The following is a 20,281-nucleotide window of genomic DNA, read 5'->3' as shown; positions in this document are numbered from 1 at the left end:
TGAAAGGCAACATCCTGCACTACTTATTCGTAAAAGATGGCAAGGAGTGTAAGCGGCTTCAAACCGGCTCCAACGCAACCCAACGGGTGACATCACACCTCGCTACGTCCATCTTTATATAAAGTTTTGACAAGGAAAAAGAACACATGGAATTAAGAAGACGATATCTCTAGTTTTGCTGCATTTTTATCTTGTCCGACGATGTTACAGGAGTGAAAATGATGAATGTGAAGTTTTTTTTAAGGCTCTGAGAAAAGTTAATTCATCAGGATGTTGTTTGATGCGTCCAACACTTTTTTATTAATGAGGGCAGCTTTGTCTCTCTTTTCAGATTTTTGTTTAGTCTTTTTTCTGCCTTTTGTCTCCTTTATTGTTATTTTTCAACCCTCCACTGTTTCCGACCCTCTTTGTCCTATTTTACTTTCCTCTACCAGAGTCGGGACTTGGCACTGATCCACCACAGTGTGTGTGTGTGTGTTTAACAGCCATTTAATCGGACCCTGATAGTCTTAATTAGTGTGGGAGAGCCTCTCCGTCTCTGTCTCCGTCTCTCCCGCGGGACTCATTATCCCTCTTAGTTTTCTTCTGCGGAGGGCGAGAGAAGAGTCGGAGAAGGAAGCAGGAGGACGATGTGAAAGATGGATGTAGAGAGAGGAGGATAGGAGACAGAAGAAGGGAGAAGAGGAGGAGGGGAAGATTAAAAATCCAGCGAGAGCTTCAGTTTGAGGATTCAGGATTCTTCTGACTCCATCTAGTGGTTGGAAATACAAACTGCATCTGACAACCAGAGTTTACCCCATCCTGAAAATATGAAAACTGCTGATTATCTTCAGTTATTGGGACATTTTTTATTTTTAAAGGTTATTTTGATGTAAAATAACACAGAAACTGATGTTAAAGCGTGAAAACGATGGTATTTGATACATAAATGATGCTACATTTGAGGTATTTAAGTTTGAGCAACTGTATGAAAATGAACACATGGTAAAAAAGTTTAAAAAGTTATTGATACCACTTTCTAATAAGGAATGGCTTTATTATAGAGGGGCCTAACAAGACATTTTCTCATAATTATGAGATAGCACTTCCATACTTTATTAATAGTTAAATAATTTATTTATGCTTTATAGATCAGTTTTTGTGTGAAAATGGTGTTTATTTGTCCTATTTGTTAATAATGTAGATATAAATGTTGGTAATTAATTCTTTAATACTTTCTATTAAGCCAGCAAAATGATGTTGGATGAGTTGATGAATGGATTTCTGTTCATATATTTTTCTAGAGTTTTTACTTGATGAATCAAGTCTTACAAACCAGTTAAATTCACAACCTGGCAACCAAAAGATTATTATTCTAAAGCCTCATTCAGACTGGATCGGTATCGTTCTTGTATTTTAAAGTGGATCTCTTGAGTTATTTCCTTCTACTATAGGAATGTTTTTGCTAATCTGACAGATGGAAACATGCTAACACCAATATGAACCAATATGACGACAGAAACAAATAAAACCATCAAGAGAGCAAGACTTTATAAAAGTTCATCAGATGCTCTGTTGTAACGTCAGCGACAGGTTGGAGCTGCTGTTCTCTCTCAGAGATATTAGTTTACATTTAGTCAAACAGTCTGCAGTTTATTGTTGACTGACATCAGAGATAATGATCCTCAGGAAGTTCCTCCTGGTTAAAATACCGTCTGGGACAAAGACATTTTATATTATTACAAATATATTTTACTATATCATCATTCATCTGTTTACAGTAGCTTCTACAGGAAGAGTTATAGTTGTTGAGAAATACATTAATAAACACTAATATCTGTGAACAACATTATAGTGTTATAAACCATTAATTTATATACTGATTATTAACGATAAACAGGGGTGTTATCGTCATATCATTGTGGCTTCGGGTGTATTTAGACACTCCAAATCTCAAACAGCGTCTGACTTTCTGACTAAATCTTTATTCATAATTCTTTAACTCGTGATGTTTTCCTACAAAACATGAACACAAACACACATCCACGTCATCAGGATCAAACTGTGGTTGAATCTCCTGTAACTCTTCATCACCACCAAAATCATTTTTGTATCATGTTGGCAGATATCAGTCATGTTTTTTCTATTTCTCTTGACGTTTTGAAAAATACAATTGAGATCTAATTATAAAATTTAAATCTTATTTACTTAAATTAACTGAGAGGATGTTGAAATGCAGGAATGATATGAGGCGTCACTTTGGAATCGTCCTTTAATGTTTGTTTTAACCTGCTGAAGTGAGTAAACCAGGGCTGGGACCACTCATCAGTTCATCAATAATTATCAATGATAAGATCATTAAATCAATAAATAAAATAATCTGGCAGTTCATTTTTCATCCAATCACATTGCTAAACAACTTTTTCAAACTCTTTATTATTTTATGTTTGTCTGAAAGCCATAAAACTCCAGAAAAACAAACAAAACAGATTTTCAACAAATGTAATAATTTTTTTTTTTTTTTTTAACAGGATTATTTTGAGGAAAGTTCTTCTAGTTTGACAGATGTTGTCATTGAATAAAGCTTTATTGCTCATCTGCTGCAAACAAAACATTTTTCAATTAAGATAATTAAAAATATAAATATCTCTGAACCATTTCAGCAAATATTAAAATTTCTCATTGTCCCAGCCCCAGAAAAGACAAACCACAAGTTACATTTGAAAATAATTATTTCGACTACGTTCCTTACATACACACACAGGCGTTATGAAATGGGAGGAAACGGGGGGGTTACATTTTAAATGAAACACAATTTTTCTATCAATTTCCAAACAATTAAACAAAAATAGTAACAGGAGGTAAAAAAAAAATGGAAATCAAAAAAAGGAACTTTCTGTTCTCAAAACATTTTTAATTTTTTCTCTTTTCATTTCCGGCGTCTTCTACGTGGCGGAGCGTGTATGTGTGTTCCAGACAGTGTTGGCTGAGTGTTCGTCAATGGGCGACTGAGTGTGTGAATGAGCGTCGACGGAGGAGTTCCACTGGTTCTCCACGGATTCGGGGGAAGATGTGATGTGATTGTCTGCGTGGAGCTGAAAGTCTCTCCGGGAGTTTTTCGAATGAGAGTCGACGGATGGCTGAGAGTCAACGGGGAGACGATGTTTTGGGCTGGGATCGATGGGGAACTGTGGGTTGGAACTGGGATCGAAGTGGTTGTGAGGTTTGGAATCAGAGTCAGTGGTGTGCAGAAGTTTTGAGTGGGGTTCAACGGTAGGTTCGGACTCAGAACTGCACTCTCTCTGTGGTGTTTGCGAGGTAACGCTGTTTTCGGTGGGAGAGAAGGCCGTGTGGTTGAAGTGTCCGTCAATCGTGGTGCGAGCAAAGCTGGAAGAATGTGAGTTAACAGGTGGCAGGTGACCACGAGGCGATCTATCCTCATGATTGACTATTGACTTACTGTCTGTCGGTCCCTCTGAAGCTGCACGGGAGGAGTAAAGGTCACCAGGAGATTTAGAACTCCTAGAACGGACATCAATGGGTGACAACCTGCCGCTGGGACTCGTTGATGGCACTGATCTAACTCTGGACAGTGAAAGCCTTTCTGACAGTTTCTCTCTGTTACTGGATGAGTGGGAGGCAATGGGTGAGGGGGGGTTTAGAGTCCTGGAGTCAATGGATGAAACACAAACAGGAGGTGATGTGTCGTTAGAGTCGGCTCCTGAGAAAACATCACTTCCTGCCGGCGTGTCTTCAGCAGAGACGCTGCTGGAAGGATTGAGGTCAACGGGTGCTACCCGACAGGAATTCGAGCTAAGAGTCGTATTCCGGCAACCTCTGGAGGTAGAGTCGGTGTGAGCTGGTCTCTCTTTGGACCAGCCAGTTTTGGCTGAATGGAAATCAACGGGAGATAAAGAATTCACAGGATGCAACTCAATGGGTGACGACTTATGACCAGATGAAGGTTTTTCCTTTGCGCCAGCACGGCTGGAATGTAACTGTGAAGATGGAAAAGAATTGAAGTCAAGATGCGGTAAGCGGTCCGCATTTGACCCAGAAGAAGAATGGAAGTCAACGGGAGATTTGTGGCTCATGGAATGGATGCCGATGGTCGATGCTCCGACGTTAGAAGGAGCAGTTGAACGGGAGTCAACAGTTGCTAAACTACAGGACGAATGCATGTCAATGGCTGCGATGCTGCTCGTAGGGGCCATCTCTCTCCTTAAAGCCAAAGCGCTGGTGAAATGTTTTTTCAGCGTTGAAATGGGAGGGATGGCCTGGTCGTCTTTAGCAGCCAAACGGGAGTCAACATGGGATGCGGTGGGATTTGTATTCGAGTCAAAGGGAGAATTTACACCGACTGGTTCAGTGTCAGGTGAGTTCAGGTCAATGGGTGAGATGGGGGACAGGTGTGGACTCCCGGCATCCTTGTGTTTTAATGGCGGCGGCGTGTTGCGGTTGTGCGACTGAACGGGGATGGCCTGTTTGAGGAGTGGAGGGACGTCCCTGTCCTCTTTGACCCCGCACTCCTTCAGTCGCTGCAGAGGAGGCGGCGGGGGGAAGGAGGCGTGACATGGCGGCAAGTCAAAACCCTGACTTTGGTCTCTGCCGTCGTTACACCATCGCTCTTCAGGGAAATCCGGATGTCTTGTTTCAGCCTGGCGTCCCTCACAATGATCCCTAAAACTCTTTTTTCTGGTGTCAGATGAACATTTGGGCTCAAAGTTTGATGAAAGGTCACATTTAGGAGCAGCGATTCCCTCCAGGTCGTTGAGGATCGTTGCTAGTAGATGGCTGTCAGAGGTCGAGACCCGAACCCCCGCCTCAGTTCCACCATCTACTATAACTGAAGTAGCTTTGTTCTCTCCCGCTGGCTGAGAGCCAGTTGTCTTTGTTTCAGCCTTTCTGATTGGTCTATGCATGATAGACGGTGGTTCTTTATCATCATCATCATCATCATCATCGCATCCCAGCAGTGAACCGCTGTCCTCGATGTTCTCCACGTCCACGTCATGATCGCTGTTGTCACTGGCGACGGGATCTGCAGCTTTGGATCTGCCCGCCGGCTCCGTCTCCGACCCGTCAGACCCTCTGTCCAGGATGTCCACGGGAAGCTCGCCGATTTCCGCGTCCATGGCCCCGCCCACACCGACTGAATGCACCAACGGGAGGGGAGGAAGGTCCGAGAAGTCGACGGTCTGCTGGCTGCTGAGCGGACTGCTGCTGCTGCTGTTGATGATCTTGTTGTGGTCGTCGTCGTGGCTGCTGTCACTGTCGAGGGTGATGATGACCGGAGAACTGACAGAGAGATTACAGAGGGTGTCAATAAAGTTTAATGACATTTGAATCTCCAACATTCAACCTTACAGGAACAAAATGAGACACTTAACATTCAGAGTTTTATGAGAGTCGTTAATGAATAAAAAAGGTTCCAACCGCAAAGTTCATCAAAACAAACAAGACTTCTCAACTGCAGATGAGCTGATAAAACACTAAATGGCAGCTTGATTGGGGCTCCGACTTAAACATTAGTCACTTTCCACTAATCAATAGTTTATTTGAGTTTTTTTTTAAGTATATAAAACGTCAAAAGACCAAAACATCCTGCATGCTGTTGATCAGTTGTATTCATTTTATAGACGATGTTTTGGTCCTCAGACCTTCATCAGACACCATTCATAACTTCTGATGAGTTGTCAATAAACTGAATAATGATTGACAGACGGTTTATGATCCGACGCTCGTCAATAGACTTTCTGGAGTCCAATAATGACGCAGTTCTAACTCTAATGAAAAATGCTCGTCACAACACAGATTAACGTTAAGATTTATTAATTTGATCGTATAGTTTCATGATTTAGACAACGACTAACCACAACAATCATTATAGAATAATGATTCTTTTCCCCAATTAATCAATTAATTGCTTATTCTGTAAAATGTCAGAATATATTGAAACATTTCACACAATCATGTTCCTACATTAACACCTTCAGATGATTTGTTTTGTTCTACCAACAGTCTAAAACCCGACGATTGATCGTTTATCAGAGTAGTCGGTGATTGATTTGACTAATTAATTTCTAAAATAATGATAAAATTGTTTCAACTTTGTCTGTTACAATTATTTATTTATCTATTCATGTTTGTTTTATTATTTATTTTGACTTGTAATTCCAAACGTTTTATACTTTTCAACATACAAACAACAAACTGACTGATTTATTCTGCAGGTTTTTTGTTAGTTTACACATTGAATGATTATTAGAAAACTTTAATTGGCCGATCAAAGGAAAGACATCAACAAACAGTAACATTTACAACATTAAAAATCAAAAAGAGTCTTTTAATCAACGAATGTGTTTGCAGTATGTTGGTGTTTAGTTTTTCGATGTCTTGTCACCACCTGCTGGTCGTTTCTACAACCACACGGTAGAAATATCAAATCATGACATCACTGTTTAAAGTTATTAATTTGAATTAAAACCAAAACTTCTTGTTGTGTTTGACTACAGTCGTTAAATATTTACAGATAATTACTGTATTTTAACATGAATGAACCAGATCTTCAGTCTCCGTCAGTTACGGCAGCTGATCTGAATAAAACTGGTGAAAATGAGGCGGTTTGTTTGTTTGTTTGTTTGTCTGTTTGTTTGTTTATTTTTTTGCTGTACCTGCTGTGTTGTGTCTTGCGGTGTTTCCTGCGGCGTTTGCGTGCTGGAGGTTGCGTCGTGTCGGCCATGATGGTTCCCTCGTAGATGATCTCCACGCTGGGACTCCGGTCTTCTCGGCACCTCCTGCTGCTGCTGCGGGACGAACAGACAGGAAACAGCTTTGTTTACCACACAAACACGTTTTAAATAAAGTTGAACAAATCGTTTCAGACACGATCGATCTTGAAGACGACACAGAAACAGGAAGTGAGGGCTCACCTCTCCCCGCTGTAGCCGGCGCTCTCCCTCCTCGCTCTCTCCCTCCTCCTCCCTCTGTCTCTGCCGCGCCTCCTGCTCTCCTTCTCGCCGCGCTCCTTCCTCCTCTCCCGCCGGCGGCTGCCGCTCGGCCTCCAGCTCGGGTCCTTGTCGTTGCTGTCCAGGTGGCGGCTCTTGTATTTCCTCTTCCCGCCGGGTTTCTCGCCGTGGTGAGGGTTGCCGCGGTCGCCGGGGGAGAGCGAGGGCGGAGGCGGCGGCGGCGTCTGTGGCGGTGGTGACGACGGCTGCGGGGAGGAGCAGAGGGGCGAGGAGGAGGAGGAGGAGCGTGAGGGCGAGGAGACGGAGGAGGTGAGAGGGGAGACCTGGGAGCAGCAGTATTCCCAGCTGGAATCTGCCGGGCTGGGAGGCAGCGGCGAGCCGGACTCCATGCTGGAGTGAAACGGCGAGGGCGAGTGTGAGCGGCGGCGCATCACGGCGGGATAAATGGAGCGGTTGGGGTTATAAAGCGTGCCGCTCTTCCTCAGCCGCTCGCGACTCTGCTCCCGTCCTCTCCTCCTCCTCTTCCTCCTCCTCTTCTCTCTCGCCTCCTCGCCGCCCGGCTGCTTCCTGTCTCTCCAGCTCTCTCTCTCCCGCCGCCGCTCGCTCTCTCCGGGCGTCGCCGGGCTGAGCGTGCACACCGAGTCCCGGCTTCTGACCGAGCTGCCCGACCACGAGCGGCGCCCGCCGGCCTCCGCGTCTTTCTCCTTCGGCCTGTCGTCTTCCTCTCTGTAGGCGGCTGACGTGGAGGGAGGGATTGTGGGTAAATAAGAGAGGGGGGGGGGTTTCTCCGCCGCGTCCTCCTCCTTCTTCTCCTTCTCCTCTTCTTCGGTGTCGGAGGACAGCTGAACCAGCTCAGGAGTCCGCTCCGCTATCGGCTTCTTGTATCCGACGATCAGACACTCCTCCTCGCCCTCCTCCTCCCGCTTCTCTCCTCCCCCCTCATTGGCTGCCTCCTGGGGGGCGGGGCTAAACGACAGCGGGGCCAACGAACACGACGGTTCGGCGGTAGAGTAGGAGGGGCCTGGCGTTTCGTCGTCCCAGGCTGACAGACTGAGACAACTTCCTGCTTGGATGATGTCATCGTTAGCGCCGGCTGCCCGCCCCTCCTCCTCTTCCTCGCCCTCCGAGATGGCGATGACGGAGCTGCTGTCGGTGGAGCTGCTCATCCTGTCCAGCTCCATGGCGGCGGCCGGCGGCTCGTACACCGCCTGCAGGTCGTAGTTGTCCAGGCTGAGCGGCGAGCGGGCGAAGCTGACCAGCTCGTGCAGGAAGTGGTCGGTGCGAGCCAATAGGAACGGCCGCAGCTCCTCTTCGATTGTGGGCGTGTCCTCCAGGCCGTGGCGGGCGAGGCGCGCCATGATGATGCGCTGGACGATGTCGACTAGCGAGCCGTGTGAGCCGTACAGCACCGTGAGCTCTCGCCGCAGCCAGGGGCGGAGTCTGTTCAGGTAGGTGGGGGTCCGGCGGAAGCTCTCTGCTGTGATGTCACGCTGCTGCTGTCCCTGGTTACCGTTGACCCCGGCAACCCCACGGACCCGTATCCCGCTGCGGTAGAGGGCGCGGCGGAAGGCCACCGTCTCTCTCTCTCTCACCCGCCGCACGGCGCCGCCTTCCCTCTGCAGCCGCTGCAGCCGCTGCCTCATCACCAGACAGGTCATCAGCCGCCGTGACGCCCGGTCGTTCGGCGCCACGGGAGCCACTGCCCCCGTGAGACCCGTCAGACCCTCGAAGATCACCCCGCGCTCCGCCAGATCCGCCCCTCCCCTCACCCTCTGCTGCCCCAGCTCCTCACCCTCCTCGCTGTCCTCCGCCACGACGGGAGAGACGGCGGGATGGTGATGAGGAAGAGGAGGGAGAGGAAGAGGAGGAGAATCCAGGTACCACTCCCACACCCCCGTCCTCTCGCCCGCCCTCCTGCCTCCCCCGCCTCTCCCCCCTCTCTCCCGTCTCCGCCTCCTTGTCGTGCTTTCTCCGCCGTCGGTCGCTCTGTGCCTCCTCAGCATCAGCCTCATCTGATGGTCGCTCCTCGCCGCCGACGCCATGGCCGCCACCATGGCGACCGTGGCGGCGACGCTGCTGTTGGCGGGCGCCGGCCGCAGCGTGTACTCCTTGAAGTCGTCCTCGGCGCGGACGGAGTGCAGGATGGAGGCGAACGGCTGCTTGCAGAGCGGACACTCCGCCTTGTTGTGCGACCACTCCTGGATGCAGGGGAAGCAGAAGCGGTGCAGGCAGCGGTCCAGGTACGCCAGGTTGTTGAAGCGGTCCAGGCAGATCGGACACTTGGAGTCAGGCGACGCCTCCTCCGACGCCAGCACCGCCCGCGCCGAGGTGGAGGCGGAGGAGGAGGGAGGAGGAGACGATGAGGAGGTGGCGGTGGCGGCGGCGGCGGCGGCGGCAGCTGCGGTCGAAGTGTTGCTGGTGTTCTTCCTCCTGCTGCTGCGGCCGCCGCCGCTCTCTCGGTTCCTCTCCTCTTCCTCCTCCGGCTGGACGCCTCCTGCTGCAGCTCCGGCCGCGTTGTCACGGCGACGAACGCGCAGTTTCATCCGTGTGGGCGCCATCACCTGAACACACAGACAGGAAACAGGGACACAGACGGTGAGATGAGTTTATACGTCGACAAGCGGCTGAATCCTCTCCTGCTCTCGCTGCAGTCGTTACTTCCTCATTACGAGGATTCGACCTTTCATCCACATAGAAAGTGAAACGTAAGCACGACGCCTCCGACCAGCTGAGAACAAACTTCACCAGACTGACCGACGGCAGGAAGTTACAGAGTTTATATTCAATGATTTGATTTCCCACCACAGCGACGACGGTGACAGGCAGAGCGGGAGTCGATCAATATATATGAACAGTTAATAACAGCTGATTGTTCTTTACTAAACACTCTCTGGGATTCAGTTTGGATCAATAGATTCAATAAAAACAAACATAATTATTTATTGACGGAACAAAAAATGTGGAACTAAAGTGTGAGGGCAGCGCAGCACCCGGACAGTTTACGGCGCCGCACAGACTGGAGTTATGTTGTAGTTCCTCTTTAAAAGAGCTGCAAACATGTTTCGGTTTAATTAGTAAATAATTACATTTGTGAGACGAACGTGAAGTATATCGTGAACTTAGAGACTAACGTTAGCTAGTTTAGTCCAGTGGTTCCCAACCTAGGGGTCGGGGCCCTCCAAAGGTTCAGCAGATAAATCTGAGGGGTGGTGAGATGATTAATGGGAGAGGAAAGAAGAAAAAACAAAGTTCTGATACACAAATCTGTTTTCAGTTTTTGGACTTTTTCTCTAATCTTTGATTTTTGCTGAAATATTGGATCATTTTTCAAAACTCTGCAACTGGATATTGGAGTTCCTCACAAACACTCTACTGCCCGACACCGGAGCCCCCCAGGGTCGTGTGCTCAGCCCCCTCCTGTTCACGCTGTACACCCATAACTGCAACCCCCGACGATGAGAGTTCATATCAGAAGGTGCACAGAGAGCAACATACTGCTCAATGTCAATAACAACAAAGAAGCTGATTGTTGATTTTAGAGACAAGGAGGCAAAGACGGTGGAGCAGGTGAACAGTTACAAGTTCCTGGGAATCAGCATCAGAGAAACTGTCATGGACATCACACATCTCCATCCTTGTAAAAAAAAACGCTCAGAGACGACTGGACTTCTTAAAGAAACTTTCCAGAGAAGCAACAGAAAGCATCCTGACTGGAAACATCACAGATCGACATGGGATGTGCAGACAGGAAGATGAAATCCTACCCAGAACATCATTGGTACCCGTCTACCAGCCATCAGTGATATCAGTGAGGTGAGGACCCATCCAGTCCCAGTCTGTTCACCCTGCTGCCGTATCACCAGACTACAGAGCAGCTTCTTTCCTCCTCCATTCATCCCCTGCACTCCAACGTAAAAACAGTTCTATTTTTATGACTTATTACTTATTAATCCATTTATATAATTGATGTTTTTGTGAGTAGCATAAAGGGACTAAAAACTACGCTTTGTTATACAACCTTGTGTTGTAAAATAATAATGTTGAATGTATTGAAATGAAAGCATGTGAGAAGTTTAGAGGGAAAAATCACTATTTGGTGGAGCTGTTAACAACTCATAGACATGTGAAATGTGACCCCGACTACACACTGCTTTTTGTAAGACGTCAAAAAGCCAAAAAGGTTGGAAACCACTGGTTTCATCTTTAACAATGTGTTGTATTTTAAAAGCTTGTTATATTATCCATTGTGTCAAATCTTCATCTGAAAAGTAACTAAAGCTGTTAAATAAATGTAGTGGAGTAGAAAGTACAATATTTCCCTCTGAAATGTAGAAAGTAGCATCACATGGAAAAACTCAAGTTTCCATCACCTTTCATGTTTCAGTTTTGGTGTTTTGTAGTTCTCTCGGTCGCTGATGCAGCAAAACAAGCTAACAACCAGCTAACCAGAGCTCAGCTTTCTCTCCTGGAATTTAAGTTAATTCTCCAGATTTAAGATCTCAGTTTAGTTTCCAACTTTTAAATTCAGGGTTTTTTAACTTTTGTCTCTTCTCGATGTGGCAGAAACACACATCAGTAAAGACAGAACGACATCACACTGCTGGCTTTACTAGCTGCTACTAGCCTAGCATGCTAACACTAGCATTCAGTAAACCGGCTGGTTGAAATGTTTTCTTCCTCTCTCGTTTCAAACTAATCTATCAACTATAAACACAATCCCTTCGATCTGCAGTAACCGCCAGTACATCCTGGTTGGGATGTGGTGAATAAAGTAGATAATATAAATATATAAATCTAAGGAGACGTTTCTGTCAATTTGTTAGCTTGTTAGCATGCTAACATGGAGGCAGCCTCACCGGGAGCTTCTCACTCGGGGTTTTTCTCCTCCTCCGGCTAGAATTCCGCACCGTGAGCGGCATCCGCCGTCAGCTCGACTACCGGCCCACCAGACTCCGCTGCTCTGATCCGTTTTAACCGAAACTCTCATTAAAACGGAAACATTTATGTCGGTGTTCCCGTCCGAACCGCAGCTGCAGTCAGAGAGGTGCCGCGGTGCATGACGGGAGAAGTGACACCACTAGTTTCTTTTAGCCAAAGATTGTTTGTAAGAAAGATGATTCACTCCCACCGGGAGAATATGAACGGAGATATATGTAGTTCATCAGAGGTAAAAGATAAATTCACAATAGTTCAAGTGTGTCTTAAACCAGCAGTCAGGTGTCCATATGAACAGTGAAAGAGGTTTTCCTCACTGTAATTATTCCTCCTGTTCATACTGGATATCAAAAGATCCTTCAAATGTGCTTTCAATGGAAGTGATGGAGGCCAAAATCCACAGTGTGTCCACACAGTTATTTAAAAGTCTCTGTGAAGCTTCTATTCAGCTTCAGCAGTCTGAGTTAGTCATATCAAGTGGATATCTGACACATTTACAGTCTTTTTAGCATCAAATTCCCTCTTTGTGTGTCCTCGGACAGTGTTTCCCTGTTGAGCTGCAGGTGGAAGTATAGTAACAAAAAGAGGGACTTTGGTACTAAAAAGACTGTAACGTTGAAAGATATCTACTTGATTTGACTCATTTGGACGCTGAAGCTTCATATTAGCTTCAGATAAACTTTTAAATACTTTTTGCACAATAGGAGGACTGTGGATTTTAAGATAAGATAGACTCTATTGTCTCAGTGGGGAATCTGCGTTGGACATCACAGTGTCTGTAGTATAAAATCACAGCAAAACAATAATAAAAAACAACAAATAAATTCATCCATCAAGGCACATGCCCATCTACATTCGTAAAAATGCACACATAGAGTATAATATTATAACAGTGATCAACGACATGAAGAACAGCTACCACATACACAAATTTCAGTATCAGGTAGATCCTGTCTGATTATGGTTTGCTGGAATATAGCCTGAAGAGTAGGATGCTGAAGGAATCCCATAATTTTCATGGCTGTCTGTATAAGTCATGTGATCTGGACCGTGTAACTGTGTACAGTACTGACGGTCACGGACTCGGAAACAGTTCTGTTCACTCTGACATGCTGGATGATAAAGAACAAATGAACCACTTATGATGGATGGGTTGACATTCAGTAAGTAATATGTGGGGCTGCAAGGTGTTCAATGCAGAACTGAAATCAACAATCAATAGTCTGGCAGCGGTTTAGTGACCACGTACACTATACTACTGATTACATCATCAGTGCCTCGGTGGTATCTGCAAACATGTAAATATATAATAATGTCTCAGGCAGAAGGACCCAACCAGTCATTTTACTTTAGTACTTTAACTACATTTTGCTGCTAATATTTATGTACTTTTACTGTAGTAGGATTTTAATAGTCAAAACATACTGAAGTAAAAGATCAGAGTACTTCTTCGACCACAGGTTTGCACTGATAGATGACTATTTACATCGACTTATATCTCAAACAGACTCGGTGGGTTTGTTGTCTCTGAAATGAAGCGGAGTGAGACATCGTCTCTTTGAGTCTTAGTTACTATCGTAACGGTCGCAGTGTTTGGTTCCTGGTGCTGCCGCCTAACGGCGACAGAAAGCAGCCAACGGCTCTGTTTAGCATGTAAAAATAGAGATAAATATAGGAAACGAAAAATGACTTAAGTATGAATAAATAAATAGATAAATGCAGAAATAAATGATTAAATAGACCTACATAAATAATCCAAAAGTAAATATATTTTGATAATGAAAAAGGACACAATTAAATGAATGTCATGTATTTATCTCCTATATTTCTATAAATCATCTTTTATTTAGACTGTTTCTGTATTTCTCCATTTTTTCATTTATTTATTTCTGTATTTCTGTGTCTATATGTTAATAAGGTAGGAGATCCTAACCTCACTCAATACAGGACTGGTTATAGAGGTGTGACTACTACTACTGCCTGAGCTGCCCTGACCAAAGACTGTATATAAGGAAATGCAGAAATAAATAAATGAAGACATGTAGAAATACAGAAATAAATAAATGAAGACATGTAGAAATACAGAAATAAATAAATGAAGATATGTAGAAATAAGGAAAAAAATAAATAATGAAATGTAGAAATAAATGAAGAATAAAGAAATAAATAGATGAAGACATGTAGAAATACCGAAATAAAGAAAAAACGAAATGTAGAAATAAATAAATCAAGAAATACAGAGATACAGAAAAAATGAAATGTAGAAATACAGAAGTAACCTCGATCAAATGTATGCAAATGTAGAAATAAATTCAAGACATTCATTTAATTAGGCTGGGTCCTTTTAATTCCCAACATGTATTCATTGTTTATTTATGTACTTAATTATTTATTCCTGCATCTATTTATTTATATTTAAGACCTTTTTCGTCCTCCATAAATAACAGTAATGAACTTACTTAATTAGCAGAAGACTCTGTGGCGTCTTACAAACAGACTCCGGAGCACAAGATGGCGGTGTTTCCCGCCGCTGGGATCAGAGGGAGCAGGAAGAAAGACAAAAAACAAACCGTAAACAAACCGCAACGGAGTTTCAGCCTCGGCGGGTCAAAACAGAGTTAAATGAAGAAGATGTTGACGTTCAGCAGACGAGCTCTGGACAGGATTTACTCTGCGGTACATTCACTAACTTACACCTGATATCTGCTGCCGTTAACGTTAACGTCGCTCCCATTTAACGGAAACGTTCAACTAGCCGCTAACGGCTAACGAAGCGAGCAAAAATGAAGACTGTGACCGTTAGTTAGAAACTGAGTACAGTACTACAGTAACCTACATGTTAATATTAGTTATTTTAGAGAAGTACTCAGATACTTTACTGCAGTAAAAGTACATAAGTATCATGAGCTTGATGTAGTTAAAGTATTACAGTAAAAGTACATAAGTATTATGAGCTTGATGTAGTTAAAGTATTGCAGTAAAAGTACATAAGTATTATGAGTTGATGTAGTTAAAGTATTGCAGTAAAAGTACATAAGTATTATGAGCTTGATGTAGTTAAAGTACTGCAGTAAAAGTACATAAGTATTATGAGCTTGATGTAGTTAAAGTATTGCAGTAAAAGTACATAAGTATTATGAGCTTGATGTAGTTAAAGTATTGCAGTAAAAGTAGTGGTTTGGTCCCTCTGACTGATATATTATTATATATGACATCATTAGATTATTAATAGTGAAGCATCAGTGTTAGAGCAGCATGTTACTGTTGTAGCTGCTGGAGGTGGAGCTAGTTTACACTACTTTATATACAGTTAGCTAGTTTAGTCCAGTGGTTCCCAACCTAGGGGTCGGGCCCCTCCAAAGGGTCAGCAGATAAATCTGAGGGGTGGTGAGATGATTAATGGGAGAGGAAAGAAGAGAAGTGAAGTGTAAACAGGGTACAAATAGTGAAAAGAAGTGAAGAGTGCCGATGAATATTGAATGTTAGCCTAGAAATAAAGAAAAAAAAGTGACGTTAGTTTATATACATACAGTAGGTGGTTATGAACAGTATCTACAGCTTGTTCAAACATACAGTAATGAATGAACTGTATTTCACATTCTGTATGTTAAACTAAACTATATATATAATGTATATAATTAGTAGGTTCAGTGGATATTGCAGTGAGTTAACTGTTCATAAGTGTGACGGCGAGGCGATAGTCCTGACCTGCCCTCCTCTGCCTCTGATTGGCTGACGCAGATATTCTCACCCTAAACCTAACCAACCCAAGCTAGGAAGATAACGAGTAGTAGCCAATCAGAGGCAGAGGAGGGCGGGTCATGAGTCATTCTGGGAAAATTTGGCGACGGCGAGGAGGAAGAAACTGTTCCTGTGTCTGGTGGTTTTAGTGTACAGTTTTCTGTAGCGCCATCTGCTGGGAAAAAAAACTAATCCTCACATTAAAGAAGCTGAAATTACAGAATATTTGTCATTTTTGCTTGAAAAACATTAAATAGCTAATACTCACAGCTCTAAAGTTTATTTTATATTATTTTATATGAAATGAGGTTAACTTTAGATGGTACATTTGGACAGTTAAGGTCTCTTTTTTTTGGTTCCTCAGGTCTTGCTGGCTGTCGTGGTCTTGTCCTGGTCTTATGTGATCTACGCCAGCAGGATCGCAGCTCATTGGATGCTGGAGAAGAGGACCGCCCCCCTGCAGCATGACTGACGGCTGCAGCGGCCAATACTGGTCAGCGTTGGTGCACGAAGACGCGGTCTGGTTTCAAACCTTTAAGAAGTGAGGAGAATCTCTGCAGGACACTTTAATCTCTTCGCAGTTACTCATTTATAAAAGTTTAGACGCTGTTTGTGCCTTTTATACTCAACAATAATGTTTTTATATTATATTTATAATTGTCTTTAGTTTAAAAGAAAATAGCAAAAAGAATCACAAAATACCATATTTGATATGAAAAATTTTATAAAATTTTGTTAAAAATAAAGCAGATTTTTATTTTTGACATATTTTTGTTTCTTTACTAGAATAATTTGACAAGAAACGGCATCAAGATTTGATTAAAAATCAGAAGTGAGAGTCAGAATTTGAATATTTTAATTATTATTCTGATCTCTTTTTATTTTCTGTCATTTATGACAAAGAAAAGCAGCAAATTCTCACATTTGAGAAGCTGGAACCAGAAAATATTTGACATTTTTTCTTGAAAAATGTCAGATAAATGATAAAGTGATTGTTAAAATATTTGCAGATTAATTTTCTTTAGAGCAACTAAACTAAACAAGATGAAGACAGAGAATCTTTAATATTTTCATTAGTTTAGAAGAAAAAAGAATCACAAAATGACTCTGAGAATATTTTTAAATGATTTTTTAAACATAAATAGACACGAGACAAAGAAAAAAAGGAAATATAAAAGTAAAACATATAATAATTGATTGTTTTAGCTCTTTGATAATGAATCAGATCAAAGGTAAATCTGAGGTAAAAACACGACAAACAGTTTAAAAGAGAAAACAGCTTTAAAAACTCCCATATTTTTACTAGTAAAACAAGACAGAACTGAATTTGAATATTTAGCCTAAATGTTTTAAATAAATATTCTGATATATGTTGATACAAAACTCTGAAGAACAAACCTGCTTTTATAAAAAAACATTAAATCCACTTTAGTCTTTGTGTCTCGTTTTGTTTTTGTCAACATGATGTAAATGAACAGAAATCCTTCATTTATGTAGTTTTACAGTGAAAAACTCTTCACGTCTGTTTCAGATTCTTCTCTGTGTCTGCTGTCGTCGTCCTGATCTGGTCTCAGCTGGTCTCAGCTGGTCTCAGCCGGTCTCAGCCGGTCTCAGCCGGTCTCAGTTGGTCTCAGTTGGTCTCAGCCGGTCTCAGCCGGTCTCAGCCGATCTCAGCCGGTCTCAGTTGGTCTCAGCTGGTCTCAGCTGGTCTCAGCCGGTCTCAGCCGATCTCAGCCGGTCTCAGTTGGTCTCAGCTGGTCTCAGCCGGTCTCAGTTGGTCTCAGCTGGTCTCAGCCGGTCTCAACCGGTCTCAGCCGGTCTCAGCCGGTCTCAGTTGGTCTCAGCTGGTCTCAGCTGGTCTCAGCCGGTCTCAGTTGGTCTCAGCTGGTCTCAGTTGGTCTCAGCCGGTCTCAGTTGGTCTCAACTGGTCTCAGATGTGACCCTGCTGAGGGTTCAGACCTCTGACAGACCTGAAGAGACTGAACCACGTTGTTCAAATGTCTCAGGACCGGAACGAACCTGAAACTAAAGAAACTCTGTTTCCTGAGTGAACATCAGAGATTTATGAGTTTCGTGGACTCTGGAGGTCATTTCGACGTGTTTGGTTTCCCGCCATCGAGGACTTCATTACCCAGAAGTCCAGTTTGCACCGAAGAGACGAGATGAAAACAGGAAACTGCAGTTCGGTTCCAGGAAAAACGTCTTTTTACCACCAAACTACAAACTGTCAACATGAAGTCACATGACTGACATGGAGCTCATTGATTGGACAGTTTTAGTGATGTCATCCTGCATCAGAGCTCAACAAGTGATAACTGATCATCAGAAAGGACAGATTATTGATCACATCGCGCTTCTAATATGAAGTCAGAAGCTAAATATCTTCCGTCGGCTGCGGCTCTTTATCGATGTTTCATCAACAATTAGTTGATTCATTAATCAGACGATTGAAAGAATCTGCAACTATTTTTATAATCAGTTTGATTGTTTATCTGTTTTTCTTCTTCATATTCCAAAGAAAATGAAATGAAAACATTTTGGATTCATAAACTGAGTTATTGATGGAGAATGTCAACGGGAACGTTTGTGTTATAAAGACAAGAATAAATATGTGTTTAAAGGACCGAGGTGTGTTTTTAGTGACATCATGTGTTCACAGACGTCGTTATTACTGATAGAATCAGCAGAAAACTGTTTTATGTTTCATGTTGTTTAACATGTTTTGTTTTCTATTTGTTTTGTATTTTTTCGACGTCTCGTCTTCGTTTTGTTTTCACTTTGACATTAAAGATTTTTCAGTTGATCCGTGTTGAACGAAAACCATCGAATCAGATTCATTCTAAACAAAAACAAGCGAACGGAAACAGACGTGTGTCGTCTGATGTATTCAGTAAGTAAAAACCTGTGAGACACACTGTTGTATAACCGTGACACACTGTCTTTGATGTGTGTGTGTGTGTGTGTGTGTGTGTGTGTGTGTGTGTTCGTGTTCTCAGATATGTAAATGCTGTTAACTGAATGGGTGAGTGAGGGCGAGCGAGCTAAAGAGAAACCAGGAGAGAGAGAGAGTGGAGAGGCTCTTTTAGGTGAATAAACATCCTATTAACAAAACACTTCAAACACACACACACACACATATACACACTCTGATGTGTAATTAAAAACCAGTTCAGCATCTCTCTGCTGGGTTTGACCAGATAAAAACAATCTAATCATTTAAACGAAACATCTCAAAACATGTTTCCGATATTTGAATTCATGTTTTGGAAAACAGTTACAGGAAATAAACTCCTTCATATTCCAATTAAGTCTGTTTGTATTTCTGTTATTGGACAAAACATACAGAGCGTTAAATATTTTATAATGAGGTGTAACAACAAGACTTGATCCAGAATGTGTCAATACTACAAGAAGATTATTATTATTGTTATTGTTATTATTATGTTTACACATATGACATTGTAACATTTCTAGGACCTGAAACGATCAGGAAGTAAATAAAATATCAATAAAACACAACGATTCATTTAGTTTAGTCGGTTTTAAATCAGAGCAGCCAATCACAGAGCTCATCCAGTGTTCCTCTGTCACCATGACGACGCAGCAGCCATGTTTCTATGACACTGAAATATCTCAACAACTTAATCGATTATGAAATCTGCTTCATTCATGTCTCCTGCTGACGCCACCGTGAGGCTGATACGTGTGTAAATATTCAAATATAAAGTTTCAGTTTGAATTCAAACATTCAAAGAAGTTTTATTAGATTTTATACGAACGTAAAGAGTCGAGTTTCTCTACAACACCTGAGCCCTTAGTGTGTGTGTGTGTGTGTGTGTGTGTGTGTGTGTGTGTGTGTGTGAGCTGTCGTTTGCAGCTGTGTTTGTATTCAGTCCTCTCATGCAGATGAGTCACTCAGTACTCGACTCTGTTAATCACATTTACAAATATGTTGAAATAAAAAGACAAAATATATTTAATGTTAATATTTTTAATTAATAATATATTTAATATTCAATATAAAACAATATGTAACAGATCAAACAAACCTGTGGAAGCTGTTTTATTTTAGATTTTGTTATCTGGAGTTTTCTCATGTTCATATAAGATCTGATCGATCAATCAATCAATCAATCGATGTGTGTTCAACGTTACACAAACATTAGAATCAACTGAAGTTGTTTTAACTGCTGAATATTTGATATTAAATTCATCTTTTTCTTCTTTGAAGATGAAGAAAACCTGTTTGGAGTCAGAATAACTGGCGAAACACTCTTAACAACACTTGAGTTGCATTGTGGGAAATGTAGGCGGCAAATGTTGACAAGAAAAAAAGAACAAATGCAATAAAAAAAGCCGATATATATCTGGTTCTTTTAAAAAAAAAAAAACTGTCCATCATGAGTCCAACAGAGTTACAGGAGTGAAAACAATCAATATTATTTTCAGTACTAATAATAAACATCATTTATTATCTGAAGAAGCTTTTAGTTTCTATAAAATCCAGCAGCTGACACCCAAATGATTTATTTCTGTCATCTTCAACAGCAAAATCTGGATGAGTTACAACATCCGTCTCTCTCTGTTCACCTCCTCTCATCAGCTCTCTGAGGTCCTCTCCTCCTCCTCCTCCTCCTCCTCCTCCTCCTCCTCCTCCT

General features: G+C 42.7%; 1 protein-coding gene across 1 annotated transcript; it reads right to left on the bottom strand.

Moving 5' to 3' along the window:
• Positions 1 to 2,233: 2,233 nt before the first annotated feature.
• On the bottom strand, positions 2,234 to 12,019 carry LOC121889569. The gene is made up of 4 exons (XM_042401613.1): positions 11,804 to 12,019; positions 6,912 to 9,508; positions 6,654 to 6,785; positions 2,234 to 5,277 (listed from the first exon to the last, which is right to left on the bottom strand). The coding sequence occupies exons 1-4, from the start codon at positions 11,864 to 11,866 to the stop codon at positions 2,925 to 2,927; spliced, it is 5,145 nt and encodes a 1,714-aa protein (XP_042257547.1). The 5' UTR covers positions 11,867 to 12,019; the 3' UTR covers positions 2,234 to 2,924.
• Between the last annotated feature and the right edge of the window lie 8,262 nt (positions 12,020 to 20,281).

This window comes from Thunnus maccoyii, chromosome 22 (assembly GCF_910596095.1).
Source record: "Thunnus maccoyii chromosome 22, fThuMac1.1, whole genome shotgun sequence".
In the NCBI taxonomy this organism is placed as follows: Eukaryota; Metazoa; Chordata; class Actinopteri; order Scombriformes; family Scombridae; genus Thunnus; species Thunnus maccoyii.
This window is presented reverse-complemented; position numbering and strand designations above follow the sequence as displayed.

Bases quoted from the DNA above. Each gene is read 5' to 3' on its own strand.
- LOC121889569 (XM_042401613.1), bottom strand. From the start codon at position 11,866: ATGCCGCTCACGGTGCGGAATTCTAGCCGGAGGAGGAGAAAAACCCCG. The intron at 6,786-6,911 runs GTGAGCCCTCAC...TTCGTCCCGCAG, and splicing joins GCCGGCTACAGCGGGGAGAG to CAGCAGCAGGAGGTGCCGAG. The intron at 5,278-6,653 runs GTACAGCAAAAA...TCTCTCTGTCAG, and splicing joins CGCAAGACACAACACAGCAG to TTCTCCGGTCATCATCACCC.